The sequence below is a fragment of the Hemiscyllium ocellatum genome, chromosome 21 (genome assembly GCF_020745735.1).
Source record: "Hemiscyllium ocellatum isolate sHemOce1 chromosome 21, sHemOce1.pat.X.cur, whole genome shotgun sequence".
NCBI lineage: Eukaryota > Metazoa > Chordata > Chondrichthyes > Orectolobiformes > Hemiscylliidae > Hemiscyllium > Hemiscyllium ocellatum.
Genome location: NC_083421.1, coordinates 61630644 through 61653322, shown reverse-complemented (window position 1 = coordinate 61653322; position 22679 = coordinate 61630644). Strand labels below are relative to the sequence as shown.

Below are 22679 nucleotides of genomic sequence, written 5' to 3'. Positions count from 1 at the left end.
GAACATCCGGACAGGAATAATGTGATCAAGGATAGTCAGCATGGTTTTGTGAAGGGCAGGTCATGCCTCACAAACCTTATTGAATTCTTTGAGAAGGTGACTTAGGAGGTGGATGAGGGTAAAGCGGTAGACGTGGTGTATATGGATTTTAGTAAGGTGTTTGATAAGGTTCCCCATGGTAGGCTACTGCAAAAAATACGGAGGTATGGCATTGAGGGTGAGTTGGAGGTTTGGATTAGGAATTGGCTGGCTGGAAGTAGTTGATGGTAAAGGTTCATCATGGAGTGCAGTTACCAGCGGTGTTCCGCAAGGATCTGTTTTGGAACCATTGCTGTTTGTCATTTTTATAAATGACCTGGAGGAGGGGCTAGAAGGTTGGGTGAGCAAGTTTGCGGATGATACGAAAGTCGGTGGAGTTGTTGACAGTGAGGAAGGATGTGGCAGGTTACAGCGGGATAGATAAGCTGCAGAACTGGGCAGAAAGGTGGCAAATGGAGTTCAATGTAGCTAAGTGTAAAGTGATTCACTTTGGTAAGAGTAACAAGAAGATGGAGTACTGGGTCGGATACTTGGTAGTGTGGATGAGCAGAGGGATCTTGGTGTCCATGTACACAGATCTCTGAAAGTTGCCACCCAGGTAAATAGTGCTGTGAAGAAGGCATATGGCGTACTGGCTTTTATTGGTAGAGGAATTGAGTTCCGGAGTCCTGAGGTCATGTTGCAGTTGTATAAGACTCTGGTGCGGCCGCATCTGGAGTATTGTGTGCAGTTTTGGTCGCCATACTATAGGAAGGATGTGGAGGCATTGGAACGGGTGCAAAGGAGGTTTACCAGGATGTTGCCTGGTATGGTAGGAAGATCATATGAGGAAAGGCTGAGGCACTTGGGCTGTTTTCATTGGAGAAAAGAAGGTTTAGGGGAGATTTGATAGAGGTGTACAAGATGATTAGGGGTTTAGATAGGGTTGACAGTGAGAACCTTTTTCCATGTATGGAGTCAGCTATTATGAGGGAGGCATAGCTTTAAATTAAGGGGAGGTAGGTATAGGACAGATGTTAGGGTGGATTCTTTACTCAGCGAGTCGTGAGTTCATGGAATGTGTTTGTTTTAGTGTGTTGGTGGGCTTGTGGGCTACCATGATGCCAAGGGGTCTGAGTAGTCTGGCAGTCATTTCTGAGATGTCTTTGATGTAGGGGAGAGTGGCTAGGGTTTCTGGACGTGTTTTGTCTGCTTGTTGGGTTTGTTGCTGAGAAATTGACGGACTGTGTTCATTGGGTACCTGTTCTGTTTGAATACACTGTATAGGTAAATAAGTTGTGTTTACTCAATTGGTCTCTCCTGGTTAATGTCCAGTTACTCCCTTGTCTACTTTAATTTCCCCAAACCCTCTGATTAGAGTTTTTGATAAAATATTGACAGCACCTAATGTGAAGTAGAGGAAGAAAGAAATGGGTGACAAGTTCCAAAACAAGAATACTCTTGCTGTATTGCAATGGCAGTGCTCACATTGGACTGCCTATTGCATGTACTGCAGCTTGCTGGTGGGTCTGTACTTTCAAATCAGTTTCTTTAAGAAACAGTACCCTTGTTATTTGTTGTTGGGGGCGTAACCTGTGTGTTGTCCATTTATTTGTCCCCTGCAGCTAATCTATCCAGGTCAGCCTTTTTATCACCAAAATGTTACGGTGAGTTGGAAGAGTCGAGTCTTAAGCCTACTTCGCTCCGATTGGATTATGAAGGTCTTCAGGCCAAAGAGTTAAAACATGCTCCTGTCACCAGGCTGCCCTCCTTTCCACCATCGGCGATTACCGCGCAGTCAACTCCTTACAGCAAAGGCCAGCCTCCAGCTGGTCCCACTGCCACCACAAGTAAGTGCACGAAATATAAAACAAATACTGTCCCACCTTTGGTCTTCCACCAGTTCAAATTGCCTCTTAGCCAATTGTTGTGTTGTAATTCAGTGCTGTTTGTGGGAAAAATAGGGCAGGAACTTCCCACAGACAGCCAGTGAAATAAATGACCAGATAATGCCATTATTGTGTGACATCGATTGAAAGATAAATATTGCCCAAAGAGAGAGGATTCCTGAATCTGCCCCACCACTCAAACTGATTGTGGCTAAAACTTACTGAGGTATATAAAAATCATGGAGGGCATGGATTAGGTAAATAGACATGGTCTTTTCCCCGAGGTAGGGAACTCCAAAACTAGAAGGCGTAGGTTCAGGGTGAGAGGCGAAAGATTTAAAAGGGATCTAAGGGGCAACTTTTTCACACAGAGGGTGGTGCATGTATGCAATGAGCTGCCAGAGGAAGTGGTGGAGGCTGGTACAATTATAACATTTTAAAAGACATCTGGATGGGTAAATGAATAGGAAGGGTTTAGAGGGATATGGGCCAAATGCTGGCAAATGGGACTAGGTTAATTTAGGATATCTTGTCAGCATGGATGAGCTGAACTGAAGAGTCTGTTTCCGTGCTATACATCTCCATGACTCTAAAGGAGAAACTAAGGACTGCAGATGCTGGAGATCAGAGTTGAAAAGTGTCGCACTGGGAAATCACAGCAGGCCAGGCATCGCTCGAGTAGCAGGATGAAGGGCTTATGCCCGAAACGTCGACTCTCCTGCTCTTCGGATGCTGCCTGACCTGCTGTGCTTTTCCAGCACCACACTTTTCACCTCTCTGGCTCTAAACCCTAGTTTGACCATCCTGGATTATTCCCTGTTCATGGAATGTTGATTATTTTGTTAAGGTACGCAGGTGAAGGGCATTTTTTTGGGAGTGTAGGTTGGTCACTGTAGAGCAGATATATAGTGCTGCGTTTTGTGAATAAGCCTATTCCAGAGGGACGTATTGGCGTCTAATTTCATAACTGTAGTAATTGACTTGAGTTATGGATTTACATCCCCATTGTTTTGTAAGGTCATTGGTCTGAAATATTAACTTAATATTTTTCTTTTTGGAGCTGATACCTTATCTGCTCGAGTGTTTTTCACTTCACATCACTTCATTTCTCCTTGAACGCAATAATCAATGTCAATCTTAATATCCTTACTGTCTGAGCACCTGCTGCTCTTTGGGAGAGAGAATCCCAGCCATTCCAAATAAAGACATTGATTCTGATATCCATCTTGTACAGCAACAGTGATGCCTAGATTCTCCACTTGGGGAGACTATCTCGGTATCGACAGTTCTTGTTATCTGACAGCCCTGAAGGTGTCTTGCCCATCTCCAGTGTAGCTCACTAAATGATGTTCATCCCTGTTTTCTGAAGTGTTGCAGTGATTTCATGGATTTGACAGATACCATACGACGAGATGCAGATAGTTCACATTATTAAGGCTGTTCAGGAAACCTCAACTCTTGGATTTGGAGAGCAAGCGTAATGCTAACGATCCCAAAGGAACTTACTGTTATTTAAAAGCTGAGGTGCTGAGGAACATCCATCAAAATACACTTTGACATAGGGGCAGGAGAGAATAAACCACAACCAAGGAATCATCAACCAATGCTAATTCGTTTTTCAACTCATTCCTTCTCTTCATGCCCCTCCCTACTCAGCTTTGTCCAATTGAAAGGCAATGAATCACTTCCTTAGAGAAACAGTGGCAGTGTCATCCCACAGCAATCAAGCTTTTATCTTACTTAGGTAGACGGTGACTTCAAGCCATGGATAATTGATTCCAGAAGAACAAGTTAGTGGCAGTGAAAGCTCATTCATGCTGTCATTACCATTCTTGCCGATCCCAGCGCTCCCCCTCACAGCCTCCAACCTCCATGATCTACAGTTCTTCCAAATCTCTCTCTCTCTCATTTGCTAACTTGCTGCCCCATTGACTCATGGCTTCACCGAGCCTCAAGCTGTAAATTCTCATCTAAGTGGCAGATGGAGTATAATTCAGATAAATGTCAGGTGCAGCATTTTGGGAAAGCAAATCCTAACAGGACTTAGACACTTAATTGCAAGGTCCTGGGGAGTGTTGCTGAACAAAGAGACCTTGGAGTGCAGGTTCATAGCTCCTTGAAAGTGGAGTCGCAGGTAGATAGGATAGTGAAGAAGGCATTTGGTATGCTTTCCTTTATTGGTCAGAGTGTTGCGTACATGGGTTAGGAGGTCATGTTGTGGCTGTACAACACATTGGTTAGGCCACTGTTGGAATATTGCGTGCAATTCTGGTCTCCTTCCTATCGGGAAGATGTTGTGAAACTTGAAAGGGTTCAGAAAAGATTTACAAGGATGTTGCCAGGGTTGGAGAGTTTGAGCTACAGGGAGAGGCTGAACAGGCTGGGGCTGTTTTCCCTGGAGTGTCAGAAGCAGAGGGGTGACCTTATCGAGGTTTAGAAATTATGAGTGGCATGGGTAGGATAAATAGGCATCTCCTCCCTTTTCCCAGTGGTGGGGGAGTCCAGAACTAGACGGCATAGGTTTAGGGTGAGAGAGGAATGAGATAAAAAGAGACCTGGGGGACAACTTTTTCATATAGAGTGTGGTGAGCGTATAGAATGAGCTGCCAGAGGGAGTGGTGGAGGCTGGTACAATTGCAACATTTAAGAGGCATTTGGATGGGTATATGAATAGGAAGAGTTTGGAGGGATATGGGCCGGGTGCTGGCAGGTGGGACTAGATTGCATTGGGATATCTGGTCAGCTTGGACGAGTTGGACTGAAGGGTCTGTTTCCGTGCTGTACATCTCTTTGACTCTGTGTTCAAATCGGTCCATGTGCTCTTGCCTCCCTATATTTGTAATACCCTGCAGCCCTAAAACCATTAAAACCTCTGCATTCCTCCAATTCTAGCCTCTTGTGTATCTCTGATTTCTTCCACACCTCTACTAGTGAGCTCTCTATCTATTGATCTCTCTCCTCCTTTTACACATTCTTTAAGATGTACTTCTTCGACCAGACTTTTGGTCACTTATTCTGATATCTCTTTATGCGGCTTGGTGCCACACTTTATTTGAGAATGCTGCTGGTAAAGCGGCTGATGCCATTAAAGATGCTACGTAAATGGAGTTGTTGCAATATTGGAAGCTTTCATAATTTGCACAGATGGCCTCTCAAAAGCTTGTTTTTTTTGTTTTGCTCTTTATTTCCTCCCACCCCTCCCACGCTCATCAGTTCCAAAGCCAACAGGTAAGATGGTGAAACTTGGAACCCCAGTGGCTGAGAAGCCAGCCACCAGCCTTCCAGCTGCCCAAGCTGCTGCTCAGGCAGCTTTCCGGAGACAGATGACCAGTCAGGTGCCAGGTAACTAAGCCACTTGAGCGCAAGCTGCCTGTGTTGGGGTGGGGGTGGGGGCAGCTGGTGCTCACCTTGCTGTGGAGGTTGGTCTTGGCTTTAAAGAAAAAAAGAAAATGGTAGATTCCAGGATGCGGTGTTCCAGAGGTGCAGACTGTTGAATGAGACATTAAACCAAGATGCCACCTGCTGTCCCGTGTGGACTTAGCGATACTTTGGCCATGATTCCGAAGAAGGGCAGAGAGTGTGCTGATATTTGTTCCGAAATGAAGTATTTTTAAAGAACGATGTAGCTGGCCGTTCTCCCATTTATTTGTGGGAGCCTGTCCCCATAAACTCACTGCCTTGTTTCACACTGCTGTCAGAAGCACTTGATTGGGTGTAAAATCCTCTGAGATATCATGAATGCCACAAAATAAATTTGACTCCTTAAATTTATCGTTACCCACTGCTGTTGGGAGAGAATGGAAATCAAACGATGACCTAAGGATCCCTGCTCCACCTGACCTTCCAAAGATTTATTCTGTTCCTTTTTCTTACCATTTGTTGTGTCCGGCAGTGACCTGGGAGACATGGATGGGCATGAGGGTGCCCTCAGAATTGTTGTCCCACCATTGCAGCTTGGCTTATTCATTTCATTTGCAAAGAATTGAAGTGGTTGCTTCATGCAACTCTCTGAAGTTCCATCTCTTTAGCCAAACTAAAGCTGAAAAAGACAAAGATGCAGCCAAACTACGTGAAGGTAGAAGTGGTCTTCAGTTGAGAAACATGATGAGGAAAAGGGAAAATGACTTTGTTTGATCACTATGCTACCAATCGCCTGAATTTGACCATAAACTGCTCCTAGAGATTGTGCAAGATTTTGTCTTTGAATGAGACACCACCTTACATGAAATATGAAGGATCGCACTGTCATTTGCCAACCTAAAGATGGTTAGCTTTGAAGCTCTTAGTTAAAAAAAAATTCAGGTTGGCAGAATGTGAACTGTGCAATGACCTTATAATATCAAACAACAACAACAACTTAAGTTAAGGACTGAACTGAGGAAAAAGTTCTTCACGCAGAGAGTGGTGAGTCTGGAATTTTCCGCCCCAGGAAGTGGTTGAGGCTAAAACATTGAATGTTTTTACAAAGAAATTCGATATCGTTCGTGGGTGTAAAGGGTGTGGGGAGAAAGCAGGAACAGGGTACTGAGTTGGAAGGTTAGCCATGATCATATTGAATGGCAGAGCAGACTCAGAGCCAAATTACCTACTCCTCTTATTTTCCAATATAACACCTCCAATATCCCAAGGTGCTTCAGGATTGTCACACCATCAGCAGGGCCCCCGACTTGAGCATGGGTCATATGAAGGTACTTTGGGATAAGCAACGAAAAGCTTGGTCAAAGAGGTCGGTTTAAAAGGATGTTGTCAGGGAGGAGAAGTTGGTACTGAAGTGGGGAGATGTTTCAGAAAGGGATTGCAGAGCGTGAAGCTTGGTTTGTGAGAGCATGGATATCTACAGTGGGACAGTTAAAATCAGTTCATCCAGAGTTGGAGGAGCACAGGTAGGTCAGAGGCTTACATAGTGACAAGAGCTTACAGAAATAGGGAGGAAATTTGACCATGTGGGGATTTGCAAATGAGGATGCCAATTTTAAAATTGGAACATTCCCAGAACAGGAACTAAAGTAGGTCAGTGACAATCGGAGGAGGGATGTTCAGATGTGCCATACAGCGAATGTAAATTGCATGTTTGTACTTAGCTACAAGAATGTAATTTGTGTCTTAAACATACAACGATAAAGCACTAGCCTTAACAGCCCAGTAAATCTGTTCAATTAGTGACATGAAAACATGTGTAATTGAGAGATACTGTTTTAATTTGAATTTTGATTTTATTTTTTGCCAAACTTAGCTGCAAGTGCGACCTTCCCAGAGCCTGAACAAAAAGAAGTTCCTCCAACCATTGCGCCTCCAATCCTGCCCAGTACAGGCCTGCCTCCGGGTCCACCATCTGTCCACAGGTCAGTTTACCATCCTCAGGTAAAAGGCAATGCAGACTACTGTCATCAGTGAGTTGGACTCCTCCTTTTCAGTTGCTTGTTTTAAATGCTTCTCTTTTATAGGTGTGGCAGGAGTTTGTCCAACCCCTGCTGTCTTTTGCACCATTCTGTTAGATCAGGCAGCACTGTGTTTTCACTCTGTCTTCCACACCTTGATGCCTGTCCCCTTTCAGTGACAAACTGCTCCTGTCGTCACCTTCAGATGACCCAGTTCCAGCCTCACTCACCAAGAGAAATAGCTTCTCTCAATCCATCTGTTGATCGATCGATCTATCTTGTCTATCATTTTAAATGTCCCAATTTTAGCAGGCCCACTTTGCTGAAGGAACGATGAACCAGGTTTATGCAATGCCCTAATAATTTACTCCTTTGAGCCCTGCTGTCATTCGGGAGCGTCTGCAGTGCGTTCCTTCCAGCCTTTGCTGCCTTACTGAAGTGTGATGTCAGAACTGAAGACGCCTCATGTACACCAGCTTAACGCTTTTGAACACTTCATGACCACCACCCTTTAAGAGACAGTACACCATGGCCCCTTCAGTCTTTTGTTATCTCCAGCCACCTTTCCTTCTTGCATGCTCCCACTCACTGTCACACTGCATGTGCTACAATTCTGTGGAGAGAGAAACTGAGTTAATGTTTCAGGTCAGGAACTGGCCCTCGAGACCGGTGGCAGGTCATTGAGCTAAAGAGTTACCTTTGCTTCTGTCCCCACAAGTGCTGGTACTTCCCAGTCTCATCTGCTCTTAGTGCAGATGCTGGAAATCTAGAATATTTTGTAATGTATTGTGTTGTACTATTTCTCGGCCCACTCGTCCTTCTGCAAACTACAGTTCTGTTGTTCTCCATGCGATCTAATTCCTACCTTAGTACCATCTGTAGGTGGATGTATTTACAGCTGTTCCCTGCTTTAATGTAGTCATAATATGAAAAATAAGTGTGGGATCTTGTTGATCCTGTTTTGACTTGAGTTGAATTGAAGTTCAGATTGGTAACTCTAGTCTGATGGCGAGATTGTCCAAGCACTTTCTTGATTGGCTGTGTAGATGTATAAACTGCGCCATAATGGCCATTCTCTGGGTACTGTTCTGTAGGTGATTATATGACAGCTAATTTTATTAAGTACTAAATCCAGGGATCAATTAGTGGGACTTGTGCGTACAGTAGCGAAGTGAACTACTTTACCTATTCTCCCCTTCATTAACCAGAACATGATGTAAGTTCAGGCTTATTTTCTGTCTTGTCTCTCCATCATAATTAATTACTTTCAAGGTATTTTTGTATCGATAGTGTTCCTTAGTAGAACACGTAAAGTTAATGATCTTCTAAGGTATAGGAGTTGTACTTTGTGAAAGAAAGAAATACTTCAGAGATTTATTTGCCTTTCTCCTGGTGAAACTGAGTTGAATCTGTGATCTTCTTTGTTAACTTGTGCAGAATTTTAGTATCTGAAATTGTCAGTTGATTTTCTTGCGCTGTGGGTGATGTTGCACTTTGTCAGCTTGCCTTTAGGTGGCACTATTGCTGCTCTGGTTCAGGTTAGAATGAAAAAGTAAAAAATGAGGTCTGCAGATGCTGGAGATCACAGCTGCAAATGTGTTGCTGGTCAAAGCACAGCAGGCCAGGCAGCATCTCAGGAATAGAGAATTCGACGTTTCGAGCATAAGCCCTTCATCAGGAATAAGAGAGAGAGCCAAGCAGGCTAAGATAAAAGGTAGGGAGGAGGGACTAGGGGGAGGGGCGATGGAGGTGGGATAGGTGGAAGGAGGTCAAGGTGAGGGTGATAGGCCGGAGTGGGGTGGGGGCGGAGAGGTCAGGAAGAGGATTGCAGGTTAGGAGGGCGGTAGGTTAGAATGGTCAGAATCCACTGGGAAAGGGGAAGCTTGCAGTTGGAGTTGGGGCCAATTTGTCTCCTGTACCATATTATATGGTAATTACAGCACAGATTCTGCCCTATGTGCCCCTATGCATCACACAAAGTTACTCATATCCGTTGTCTTCATGTTCCATCAGCATATTCCTCTATTCCTTACAACCTCAGCCTATCCCCTTAAATGCATTTGCATTCCATTGTCCGTCGGTGTTTGTGGTACTGAGTTTCTAACCATTCTTTGTTTGAAGTTTCTACTGAATTCCTCCTTGCTGACTATCTTCTTATGGTCTCGTATCCTGGTCTGCCTTTCAGAATCATCATATCAAATCCTCTCATAATTTTAATCACTTTGATCAAGTCACCTCCTCGATCTTTTTGTTTCCAGTCAAATGAGCCCGGCCTGTTTTAATCTTTTCAGATAGATATAACTTTTCAACTGTTATCACTCCAGCAAAACATTTTTACAATGTCCTGTGCGGACTGAAGCAAACATTTTCAGAACTGTGTAGCAAGAGTAGGTCGGAATGGATTTTGTGGGTTCACCTTACAGAGAGCTTGCTTTAGGGATTTACATGTTAGCCTCATGGTCCTACCCGTGTGCCTGTGACCTGTCAGTTACCGGAGCACCCCACACAGCATTTATTTAATTATAGAGACGATTGGAGAGTCTATATTCATGCGGAGGTTTCGGGCTGAGTTGACCAAACTGAATCCCAGTGGTTTAGGATTAGAAGGCAGATGTCTCTGTAGTTTAATAGCCTTCTGGTGAAGCGGAGTTCCTATTATTAATCTTTGTGAGACCGTAATATATGCTCCAGTTAATCTGTAAGCAGGGATGTATCTGGTATAGAACAATCGAAATCTGTTTTGGATCAGAATCCTTTCACATGGCATGTGTATAAAATGAAGTATCAAAACGAACTGGGTGAAATGTATAATCCCTGGAAAAGGCCAGTGCTCTTTCATTCATTCACCATTCATTAAGATCATGGCAGATCTGTCTGTACATAACTCCAATGGAGCACCTTTACTCCATCTCCTTTGATTAGTGGGCGGCACGGTGGCACAGTGGTTAGCACTGCTGCCTCACAGTGCCTGAGACCCGGGTTCAATTCCCGACTCAGGCGACTGACTGTGTGGAGTTTGCACGTTCTCCCAGTGTCTGCGTGGGTTTCCTCCGGGTGCTCCGGTTTCCTCCCACAGCCCAAAGATGTGCGGGTCAGGTGAATTGGCCATGCTAAATTGCCCGTAGTGTTAGGTAAGGGGTGTATGTAGGGGTATGGGTGGGTTGTGCTTCGGCGGGTCGGTGTGGACTTGTTGGGCCGATGGGTAATCTAATCTAATCTACCTTACTCCGTTAAGCAACTATTGATCTCTGATTTGAAGTGATTAATAGAACCGCAATCTGCTGCTCTTTGTGCATCTTTAGTGAAAGGCCTGGCACTGATGTTGAAATCATGTCCCAGCCTTTCGAGGCAGCTGCTGTTTATTGGCATGGGTGAGCAGTTTCACGTGGTTCACATTTTAAGTCTCAGCATATTCCATCCCCTGTGCCACTATCAATTCTCAGTGAGAGAAAGCCCAGACTGTATGAATTAGCAGATATCAGGGGCATGAACCTTTCTGACCTCTGAAATTGCAGCTTTAGAATTGCTGCCTTCTTTACAATCAGTATTCCTTTCCCCCATTGCACTCTGCTTCCTCCTCCTGGAGTGCACATCTTGCCATACCTCTGTTTCCCCAAGCCTTCTTTCACTTTCTGGCTTGCTGTACCCACCTCACTTGGACCACAGCCTGACTCAGGTGGCAAAGTGGCTCAGTGGTTAGCTCTGCTGCCCCATAGTGGCAGGGACCCAGGTTCAGTTCCAGCCTTGGACAATGGTCTGTGTAGTGTTTTGCACATTCTCTCCATGTCTGTGTCAGTTTCCCTTAGTTGCCCCAGTTTCCTCCCACAGACCAAAGGTACGCTGGCTAGGTAGGTCAACCATGGGAAATGCAGAATTACAAGGAGAAGGTAGGGGAGTGGTTCTGGTGAGATACTCTTCGGAGAGTCTGTGTGGATTTGAGGGGCCGAATAGCCTGCTTCCACATTGTCGGCATTCTAATATTCCTGTCTTGTTCAGCAGCTCCTCTTTGGGTTTGTTCCCATTCTGACCAGTGGCCAACATAGATGCTGTCTTTATCGTATCTCCCCACCCTCCATGGCGCCTCAAAGCATCTGCTTTCTGCATCTTTCTCAGGAGCTGCCTTTGCCTCAAGAGTTTCTTCCATTTTAACCTCTGTGTTTCTGTACTTGAACTCCCGTTGGAGGAGCTAGCTTCCTGTCCATGAACCTTGTGTCCTGTTGTTGCTGAATTCCATTGTGCTTTACTGTCAGCATTTCCCATTTATTTCAACACTGGCAGCTGTCCCAGTTTATTACTACTACACAGTGGCTTTGAGAGGGTTGCTGAAGTCCTACTGATTTATTTTTAAACATGCTCTTGGGCAATACAACATGCAAGTTACTTTCAAATCAGGCAATGCAGTGACTGCAGAGTGATGTTCAGGTCCGTTCTGAGGAGCGTGTGCCCTGTATCTTAATCTCAGCAATGATGCGTGTAATGTGTTTCTGATTGGCATCATTAACTGCCTCACAATGGCTCTGTTTCAAGAACAATTTGTATTTCGATAGTGTCTTCACACAGTAAAACCTTCCAAGGTGCTTCAGCAGATTGCTGTAGAAACAGGGCCTAGGAGCAAAGTAAGCCATGAGACCCTTCAAGTCTGTCCATTCGGTATGCTCATGGGTGATTTGCGATCTCAGTGTCTTACCCCTGTTTTCTCCCCATTCTCCTTGATGCCTTTAATAGCGGGGAAAAAAAATCAGTCTCTTGTCAGACCAAACGTGATGATCAACCACACAAGACTATTTTGTGATTAGATTGAGAAATCCTGGTTAAATGAATAGATTCTAAGACCGATCTCAAAGTGGGATGGGAGGGGAAAGGTTTGAGCAGTGAGAGAGCTGTGGCACAAAGAACCTTTGGTTCCATGTTGTGAAATTAATGCAATAATATTAAGGACGGCAGAATACATTGTTAGTGGTCATTAATTAGAATCAACTGGAACTGTACTGTGACATTTCTTGCTCTGGGAAATTGAAGTAGTTTTCTTTTTGAGTGGCTTGTCAGTCAGACAAGTAGATTAAATTTTGAAAGAGATTTGCTTGTCACAGGCTGGTCATTCTATGAATCCTGTTGAAATGTGAAGTGGACAAACCTGTGCTTCCTTGCACCCTTTCATGACTGCTCCATATTTCAGGTCCTCTCGCCATGGATGTCAGAAGCACTCAGTGTTGCTGGCTCATCATTGGCGAGTGTTAATGACTCCCCTTTCTTCCTTCCTCGTTTCCAACCTGACAGCTCAGTTCAATGCTCGGGCTGTTGTTGTGTGAACTAGTTGATGTGAATGCAAAGCTTGCCAACTTCACCTTGAAAACATCGTGTTCTTGTTTTAAAAATGCTTTATCGTAGCCTCAGGATGTTTCACAACCAATCAGTTACTTTTGAAGTTCAGCCTCTGATCTCGATCTCTGTACCTCTATCCTCTCTTTCCCTTGGGAAAGCTATGTACTCCTTAAAAATGACCCTTCAATACTTGACCTACCTGAGCCAGAGAGCCCAGGAAAATGACACAATTCTCAGTTTAGATTATGTATATTACCGTAGCTTTTGTCTCCGTCACTAAGCACTCCCATTGCATTTTGATTTAACTTAATGTTGTCACATATACCTAAGTCCAGTGAAAAGTTTTGTTTTTCATTTTCCTGAAAACTGGGCTTCTGTTCCTGATTGGTCACGCAACTTTGAAAGTTAGCCTGAGTAATGATGATAATTAAACTCCATTGTTGCTTGTCGCTTCAATAAAACACTGTCTAGTTCATTCATGTGCTTTAGGGAAGGAAATCTGCTATCCTTTCCTGGTCTGACCTACATGTGATGACTCTTAAATTCTGTCTGAAATTAATTGAGCAAGGAATTTCAATCCAAGGGCAATTAGAAACTGGTAACAAATGCCATAAAACCCTAATTCAATGAAATAATGTAGAAATTTCTGTTTTTAAAGTCTCTCCGATGGCTATTATTATTATTCTTAATACAAAAATACCCTGAAATCTATGTTTAGTCATTCAGTCGTTGAGGTTTAGAGTAATGTGATTGTGGTTATCAATGTGTGATTGGAAATTTTGAATATAGAGACAGCTTTAACTCATTCCTATTTGCCCCGGTTTTTATCCACCTCTTTTTAAAAAAAAAACTTGTACTACTTCTAGAGCTGTTCTGTTACTTTTCAAACTCGTGTTCTGGTCATTGTCTGAATGCGGCTTTATTGGCTTTTATTTGTTTGGAAAGTGTGTTTGAATATTAATCAAACTGTAGTAAGTTTATAATGTGCTTTTTGACTTTGGTGAAGATTTCACACTTTGCTTCTCTCTGAAGCCTCCAAGGATTTGTCATGGAGCATGTTGACAATCTCCTGATCAGTCTCTTGTTTAACTCCCTAGAAGGCTGTTAGGGTTTAGCTCCTTTCCTGATTGGTGTGAGAGAATTAGAAATTTCTTGTACAACCAGTTTGTCTTTTCTGCTCGGCTGTCTGCCAGTACGTCTCAATATCCTAGAGGAGCGAGCGGATCTGGGGTCCACAGATTAAATTTCACGATCAGTCACCATCTTAATCATTCACCCCCACAGGCTGTGGTTTGTACCATTTACAGGATACTCTGCAGCCAGTCCCCTGGGCTGCTTCAGCAGCACTTTACAGAACTCTGTCTTCTTCCATCTCAAAGGATGATGGCAGCAGTTAAGTGGGAACTCTATTCCACCTTCAAGCCATTCACCATCCTGATTTTGAAATTATCTTGCTATTCCATCCTTGTCGTTAGGTCAAATACAGGAGCTGTCTTTCTAACAGCACTGTGATTGGACCACCTTAAGGCCACTTCAGGATGGCCAGAATTGGTGGGTTTGCCAGTGCTTTGATTTTTCTGAACGGTTGCTGCCAGACCTGCTGAGTTTTTCCAGCAGTTTCTGTTTTTGTTTATCCTGGTGTCCAAGGGTTAGGTTAGAGATCGATATTGTTGCCTGGGACTAGGCAGGTAATGGGTGATTTGATTGAGGTCTGCAGGATATTAAACTGAACTAATGGGACTGATAGAAGTTGTCTCTCCTAGATGAGCAATCTAGGGTGAGGATACATGGACGAGATCATGTCTTTTAGGAGTGAACACTTCAATGTTTAAAACTTGGAACTTTCTCCCATTAATAATGGTAGGTCAGTTGTTAAATTTAACTCTGGATTTTTATTCAGCAAAGTTGTTAAAAGATACTAATCTTGAAGGTGATGGTACACTAGGGCACTTGAAAAAAAGAACCCACTGGGATCTTGGGCTTCCTAAATGGAGTTATTGCATACATGAGCTCAGTGGAACCTGTGTAATGCTCCAGTTCGGCCTCCAGTCAAGCACTGTGTCCAATTCTTTATTTAAGTGCACTCATGGGGTGTGGGTGTCACTGGTTGGGCCCAGCATTTATTACCCATCCCTGGTTCCCCCTTGAGAAGTTGGCAGTGAGCTGCTTTCTTGAACCTCTGCAGTCCGTGACAACTTACTGTAATGTAACCCTCTGAGTCCAGGTATCATTCTGGTAAATCTGTGGTGTCCTCCCTTCGAAGCCAGTTTTTTTTTTGTCTACTGTTAGGATGTGAGCATCATTGCCAAGGCCAGCTCTCCTGTCCATTTTTAACCACTGTATGGAGGATGTGCGGGACTTTGAGGGGAGTTTGACCAGAATAATTTCCAGCTTGAGGGATTTTAGCTACAAGATTGGAATTGTCCTTGTTAGAACACTGGAGATTGGACGAGAGAGAAAAGTAAAGAAAGAGAGTGTGTCACTGTCACCTGATGGTTCAAGGTTGCAGATTTGGGCAAAATTCTGAGGAAGAGTGTTTTTAACCCAGTGGGTGCAACCAGCCTGGAACCCACTGCCAGTGAGGACAGTAGAAGAGGAGGCAATGGATGATTTCAGAAGCAAATTGGAGGGCTCTTGAACGAAATAAAGGGGTTGGGACTGACTGGATTGCCATATAGAGAGCCAGCATGGACTCAGCGGGCTGAAAGGACTCCTCTGCCATCATGCCTATACAGTTTTGAGAGGCATGTCAGCCATATTGAGTGAGTCATGATCTCAGTGAAGGGCTAAAGGGCACTTGAAAAAAAGAACCTCCTCTTAAGATCCTGTCCTGAATTTGTTTCTGCATCCTTTTGCTCAGACTTATTCTCTGCCCAGAAGTTGCAGCTACTTGGTCACTTTAAAGTCCCAAAAAAGGCCTTTTTGGTTTTCCTTTTCTGTGTTAAGGTTTTGGGTTATTTTGGGAATTGGTTGAAATGAACCTTTGATCCAACACAATTGTGATTAAATGCAGCATCTAAAAGACGAGAAACGGAAAACTGTTCTCCTTATTTCTCGTTTCAAGGCTTTGTGGAGGCATAAATATAAGCAAGAAAAATGACAGTGAATCTATTCTAAAGGTGATTGTCAAAGATAATGACTGTTATTGTAACAAAAGCAGCAACCACTCGAATGTAAGGTTTGGCCTTGGGTGTACGTACCAGTAGTTTCACTTTGAAAGTAATTGGAATAAATTAGCAATAACTGCAGATGTCCCCAGGTTGTATGAGTGGAGCATAAAGAATATAAAGAGGCTGTCTTTTATCTCCGATTTAATCCTGTTTCTCAACAGTTGCTCAAAGTGTACTATGTACACGTGTCATTGTTAGACATTCCAGCTGATTCCACCACGACACATATTCTGCTAATTGTAAATGTTTTAATCTGCTTTAGATGGAGGTTCCCAATACGACACTGTCACAGTTTTCAAGTTGTGCCAACATATAGACCACTCGGCCCGTCTAGCCTGCCCTATCATTCAGTAAGATCATGGCTGATATGATTATGGCTTCAACTCCATGTTCCTGCCTACACGCAATGCCATTAGGTTCTTGACTGAAGAGAGTTTATTTCCCTTTGCCTTAAAATGGGAAATTACCCCATTCTTACAGCTTTTTGTTGGGAAAGGCAGTTCCATAAATTCACTAGCCTCAGAAAAATTTCTCCTTCACCCCCCCATCTTGAATGGGAAAACCCTTGATTTTTAAACTGTGTCCTGTTCCCTTATTTTAGTCTCCCACAAAGAGCAACAGCCCTTCAGCATCCACTCTGTCAAGTCCCCATGGGATAATAGAATTTTCAATAAGATCTCCACCTCTGTAGACCATGGTTTTCAATGCTCCTGGAGGTTACACATTCACCTTCCATGGCCTTAAAATCTAACATTCCCTCCATACACCTTTCCTTCTCCTTCTTTTCCTCCTCTAAGATGATTTCTTCAGTCCTGCCTCTCAAAGAAGGTCTTTGGTCTTCTGACCTTGTCATCTTATGTGACAGCACACCCATCTCCCCAGTGTTCCCTGTGTTTTCAATTTGGTCTGATTTTGCTCCAGTATGAATCCTTGTGACACTTCGTTGTGGTAAAGACTCTAAATCTGAAAGATGGGTCACTCTTACAGTGCAGCACTCCCTCAGGGGCCCTGTGGAGTGTCAGCTGGATTGTGTTGCTCAGGTTACTGAAGAGGGATTTGAATCCATTACCTTCTGTGGAAGGTGTGAGGGTGAGTCACGTCTGACACCTAACATTAAACTTTCAAAAGTTCTGATCAACCCTCTTGTACACTATCCTTACCAACGTCTGCACTCGTACCATGTTACCTCTGAATTTGTCTTGGTAATCTTGCAGTGTAGAAATGATTCATCGATTTGTGCAAGTATATGGGGAATTTTCAAACGCAGTGTTTTAATTAGTCCACCCTGTGTGCTTTTTCCCACTCTCTCACAGCTCGACTTTGTCAGCGTCTGAAACCGAGACTGGGACTCCGGTCAAGCAGGTAAGGTGATGGATTTAATGAAATCTGCTCTGGTTTTAGGACTCCGTGTTTTCATTAATGTGCAGGGGAGAGGACATTGATGGGGGGAAAGGCTGGAAACGAGAGGTGTGGCTGACTGAAGGGAGTGTGTGACAGCAAGGAGGGAGCCGGTACATCGTGTGGACAAACCATACTTGGAATGACCTGTGGTTTGAGGAAAGCCAGTGGCTTCAGGACCAACTCATTAGGGAATGTCATCCATTCAGAAGTACTATGCTTCGGCCAGTGTGGTTTTATAGGGAGAGCTAAAAGACTGCAAACATATTTGAGTGAAAAGTATCTGCTAACAATGGGGAAAGTGAGAAAGCACTGGTGTCCCTTCCCTGTAGAGATCTGTTACTTGAAACCTTAACCAGTTGATGATTAACAACTTGTAAGTGTTTGCTTGAAAGGAAATCCCAGGCTGCTTCTAGCTAGGATCAAACATGAAGTATTATTCGCCCACTTCTGTCCAGAAGGTGTTCATGATCGTGTTCATTGCTGTGTTAATGTATTGATCAGTGTATGTAGTAAGGAAGAGGGGGCCATCCCATGGACCGAGTGGGAAAGTGGTTTAGGGCTCCAGATGTTAATTAGTTATTTTAAATTGATCAGCTTTTTATTTAAGTAATGACCGGATGCATCATTACAGATATTTTTAAGCAAAACCTTTTACACTTGGCCTCGAGGGTGAGGTGAAGCAATGCATGAATGCACGTTATTATTCTGCAAGCTCTCGGTCTCTGCGACAGATGTGCCACTACTTTCTAAATTTGAAATTATGCCCCATGTTACAGGGACCTGTGAAAGGGCCTGTCAAAACCGAGTCATCTCCGCCTGGATCAAGTTTACCAGAATCCTCCATATCCTCCTCGAGTTTGATGACCTCTGTCTCCATAGGTAAGGGATTTGGGATTCACTCTGAGGGTTTAAGAAAGGCTTTTCCAAGGTGCACGCAGACTTTGCTAAGCGTGAGTTGGAATGGGAATGTAGTGTGATCCGCAGATGGCAACCTGGGAATCTAACTGAGGCAGAATGAAACGATCAGATTACAACTGTTAGCTGATATCACACTGATTGTCACACCTTGCAGGGGAGTAGCTGCAGTAATTGATGCAAGCTGAGTTTGAGAATTGTGAACTGATTCTACTGACTATTCCACATTCAGTTCTCCAAACCAGCCAGAGATCTCAGCATTGTGGTTAGAAGGCTCACTGTGCCTGAGATGGCGACTTGTAAATCTTCTCCATTTATTTTCACTCCCTCTGCTGTTTTCCCCACAGTCCTGAAAGTATTTTAAGTATTTATCCAACTGTCTTTTTCAAGTCACTGTTGAGTCTGGTTCCCTTTATCCTTTCAGGCTGCACCTTCCAGCACATCATAAATCCAATGTGTTTTTTAAAAATCTAATTCTTATCTTCTCTCTGATTCTTTGCTAGTTATGTTGCATGTGGCCTTTGGCTACCAACAGTGGAAGCAAATTCTCGTATTCTATCAACACTCTTAATAATATGACACACCTTCGCCAAAATTCCCTCTCCTTCTCTGCAAGAGAATAATTCTAGTTTCGTCCCCACATGATCCATAACTGAGCTCCCTTGTGCCATTCTAATAAGTAAAACAAAAACCCCACAGTGTCTTCCAGTAATGTGGTCCCCAGAACTGGACACAGAACTCTGGCTGAGACTTGTACTTTAGCAAGCCCTCTTTGTTTTTGTATGTTATGCTTCTATTTATAAGACAATAGGTCCTCTAAAGATCGGTTATCTCTTACTTGCCACGTGTGTATTCGAATCAGGAAACAGTTTGAGTTACTTGGTTTCTTAAACCTGCTTTTCCATTCAATAGCAACGTGCCTGATGTCGTGCCTCCTTCATAGGTTTGTGCGGGTCTACGCTTCCCTTAACGTTTACGCCATGTTGTCTCATTCTTCCTACCAAAATGTGTCTTGTTACATGTTGTTTGGTGAAATTACACTTGTTGCGCCTGTCCATTTCACCGGTCTCTGTCTCTGTCCACCTGAAGGCCGCTGCCGCACTCCTTAAAGCTTGGGCTTATTTGTGCTTTTCATCTGATGTGCGTTTTGCTCAAGTTTGAATGTTCGGTTGTGGAGGTCACAGCAGGATTAATATTAAGTGCAGAGAGGATTTCTTGGGCATGCCATTAATGTGATTGATGTTGTTTATCTTCTCATTTAATAAATGCAGCTGGCTAAATGCTATTGTCCTGAATCAGCCTGTGATTTGAAATCTAAATACAGGGATTTGCTTCAATACTTTGTGTCCATGTCTGTTAAAGGTGCACAGCATTTGAGGAGCAGGGTATATGCATTTTCGGTCAGTGCTGCCACAGTGTTAACATGCCTCTGGCTGAGATGCTGGTTTGAATAACAGTACTCCACATGCTCCCATTTCACTGCTTTTCTGGTACAAGGAAAGATGAGAAAGTAAGGGCTGAGGAGAATGGGAAAAGATTGCAAAGGGATGTTGACCATTTAAGGCCATAGGCAAGAACATAATAAATGGTATACAACAGTGTTTTGTTTCATTCATGGAAGGTGGCCATCACAGTCCACACCAGCGCTCATTGCACATCCCCATTGCCCAGGGAAGGTGATGGTGAGCTGCCTATTTTGCCCCACAGAAGGTTCAGGATTTCAACCCAGCAACATTGAAGGGGACGATGATATATTTCAAAGTCTGAATGGCACGTGGCTTGAAGGGGAGCTTGCAGCTGATGGTGGTCTCATGCACCTGTTATCACTGACCTTCGCGATGAGTTTAAAAGGTGCTGTCCAAGGTGTTTTCCTGCACTGCGTTTTGTAGATGCCGTTGTGCATCACTGGTGACGAAAGTGAATGTTCAAGGAGATGAGTCAAGTGGCTTTCTTTGACATGGAGGTGTCAAGCTTCTTGAGTGTTGTTTGAGCTGTGCCAATCTATCATGTTTTTCTTGTAGATGGTGGGCAGCATTGGGGGAGTCAGGTAGTGAGTTACTCACTCCTATCCTCTTGTAGTCACGGTATTTATATGGCTGGTCCAGTTCCATTTCTGACCATTAGTTAATCACATTAACAGAATGTTAATAGTGGGGCACTCAGTGGTGATAACCCCATTAAATGTCAAGGGCCGATGGTTATTTTTTTTCCTTGCTGGAGATGGTCATTGCCTGGCACTCGGACGGTGCTGATATTACTTTGCCAGTTATCAGCCAAAACCTGCATATTGTCCAGATCTTGTTACATTTCAATTTGGAATTCTTCAGTATCTGAGGAGTTGTGAATGCACAGTGTTCAGCACCAATCATCAAGCATCCCCACTTCTGACCTTATGATGGAGGGAAGGTCATCGACAAAGCAGCTGAAGATAGTTGGGCCTAGGCCACCGACCCTGAGGAACTCCTGCAGAGATGTCCTGGAGCTGAGATGAATGACCTCTAACAACCACAACCATCTTCCTTCTGTGTTAGGCAAATCAGGAGACGATCGCTTGGCTTTTCTGTTTTTCATCTGTGATATAATAAAATTCACTTTGAAAGGTGAGCATGTGAGAAACGTGGAAACGCTGACACTCCGACCAAGCTAGAAAGTGAGTCTGCGGTTTCAGCAACAGCTTAGAAAATAATGTGCAAGCCTTTAATGTGCAAACTGGGCAGCACGGTGGCACAGTGGTTAGCACTGCTGCCTCACAATGCCAGAGACATGAGTTCAGTTCCCGCCTCAGGCAGCTATCTGTGTGGAGTTTGCACATTCTCCCCGTGTCTGTGTGGGTTTCCTCCGGGTGCTCCGGATTTCCTCCCACAGTCCAAAGGTGTGCGGGTCAGGTGAATTGGCCATGCTAAATTGTCCATAGTGTTAGGTCAAGCAGCAAATGTAGGGGAACGGGTCTGGGTGGGTTGCTGTTCGGAGGGTTGGTGTTGACTTGTTGGGCCGAAGGGCCTGTTTCCACACGAAGTAATCTAATCTAATCTAAATTTACTGAGCTGGCTGGCTGAGTGGACAGTGTCACTTGGATAAATGTGAGGTTATCCATTTTGATGGCAAAAATGGGAAGGCGGATTATTATCGGAATGATGGCAATTCAGAAAAAGGTGAAGTGCAACACGACCTGGGTGTCATGGTGGAACAGTCACAGAAGGTTAGCGTGCAGGTACAGCAGGCAGTGAGGAGAGCTAATGGCATGCTGACCTTCATAGCAAGAGGATTTGAGTATCGGAGTAGGGATATCTTGCTAAGGCCACACCTTGAGCATTGTGCGCAGTTTTGGTCTCCTAGTCTGAGGAAGGACATTGTTGCGATTGAGGGAGTCCACCAAAGATTCACCAGATTGATTCCCTGGATGGCAGGACTGACATATGAGGAAAGACTGGTTCAGCTGGGATTGTACTCGCTGGAATTTATAAAAATTATGGCGTTGTCTCATAGAAGCCTATAAAATCCTGATGGGACTGGACAGACTAGATGTGGGAAGAATGTTCCTGAAGTCCAGAACAATGCCATCTACAGGTAGGTAGGCCACTCAGGACTGAGATGAAGAAGAATTTCTTCACCCAGAGATGTGAACCTGTGGAATTCTCTCTGACAGGAAGCTGTTGGGGCCAGTTCATTCGATAGATTCAAGAGGATGTGGCCCGTGCAGCTAAAGGGATCAAGGTGTTTGGGGAGAGGACGGGAGTGGGATACTGAGATTGCATGATGATCCATGATCATATTGAATGGTAGGGCAGGCTCGAAGGCCCAAATTTCCTGCTTGTGCACCAATTTCCTCCGTTTCTATAGGAATAAAGAATCCTTGCTGCAATTGTATGGAGCCTTGGTTGGTCCATACCTGGAGCACAGTGTGGTTTTTGACTCATTTTAATGTGCTTGCTTTAGAAGGAACAGCAATTATCCTGACTGACCACTGGCCAAAGAGGTGGCCCAATGAGGGGAGATCAACTCAACTAGGCCTTTATTCACTGTAGTTTAGTCTCAGGTTAAATAGTCAGGCATTTAGACTAGAGACTAGAAATTTCTTTAATAAAAGGCTTGTAAATGTTTGAAATTATTTAGTCCAGAGAGCAGTGTAAGTTCTGAGTGTATTCAAGATTGGGATCACTAGATCCCTTGGAGAATGGGGATTTCTTGGGATAGTGCAAGAAGGTGAAGCCTTGTGAGAAGATCAAGCTTGGTCATAGTGAGTGAAAGAGGAGACTCAAAGGAGCAGCAATTGACTCCAATTTCTCACATTCTTGGCATGATGTGCACTCCTCAGTTCTCTGATATATCGACGGTAATTTACCCTTTCAAACATTTCTTGCTATACCAATAATTTTGTCCTGTCTTTACTGGGCTTCCTGAATCAACTCCTCCCCCTCCCCGTGTTGGCTGTGTTTTGAAACATCTGCGATGTGCTGACTTTGCGTTTGTTCTTGTCTGACAGGGAGTATGCTGAAACCTGACCTACCCGTGGTTACAGCTCCTGGCGAGCAGCTCCACAAAATTTCCTCATTCCCGGGAGCCTCCACGTAAGTCAGCTTTGGGAT

The 22679-nt window shown here is 44.0% G+C and overlaps 1 protein-coding gene across 4 annotated transcripts in view; it reads left to right on the top strand.

The window, feature by feature from the left end:
- nup214 (nucleoporin 214) overlaps positions 1–22679 on the top strand; it is a 187973-nt gene that overhangs the window by 55322 nt on the left and 109972 nt on the right. For 3 of the 4 annotated variants that reach the window (XM_060841579.1, XM_060841581.1, XM_060841578.1), the window contains exons 22-27: positions 1644–1868; positions 5121–5249; positions 7141–7249; positions 17091–17139; positions 17955–18057; positions 22577–22661. In XM_060841579.1, the coding sequence (XP_060697562.1) occupies positions 1644–1868; positions 5121–5249; positions 7141–7249; positions 17091–17139; positions 17955–18057; positions 22577–22661 (700 nt within the window). The remainder of the gene's footprint in view (positions 1–1643; positions 1869–5120; positions 5250–7140; positions 7250–17090; positions 17140–17954; positions 18058–22576; positions 22662–22679) is intronic. The other variant, XM_060841580.1, reaches the window with a different exon arrangement.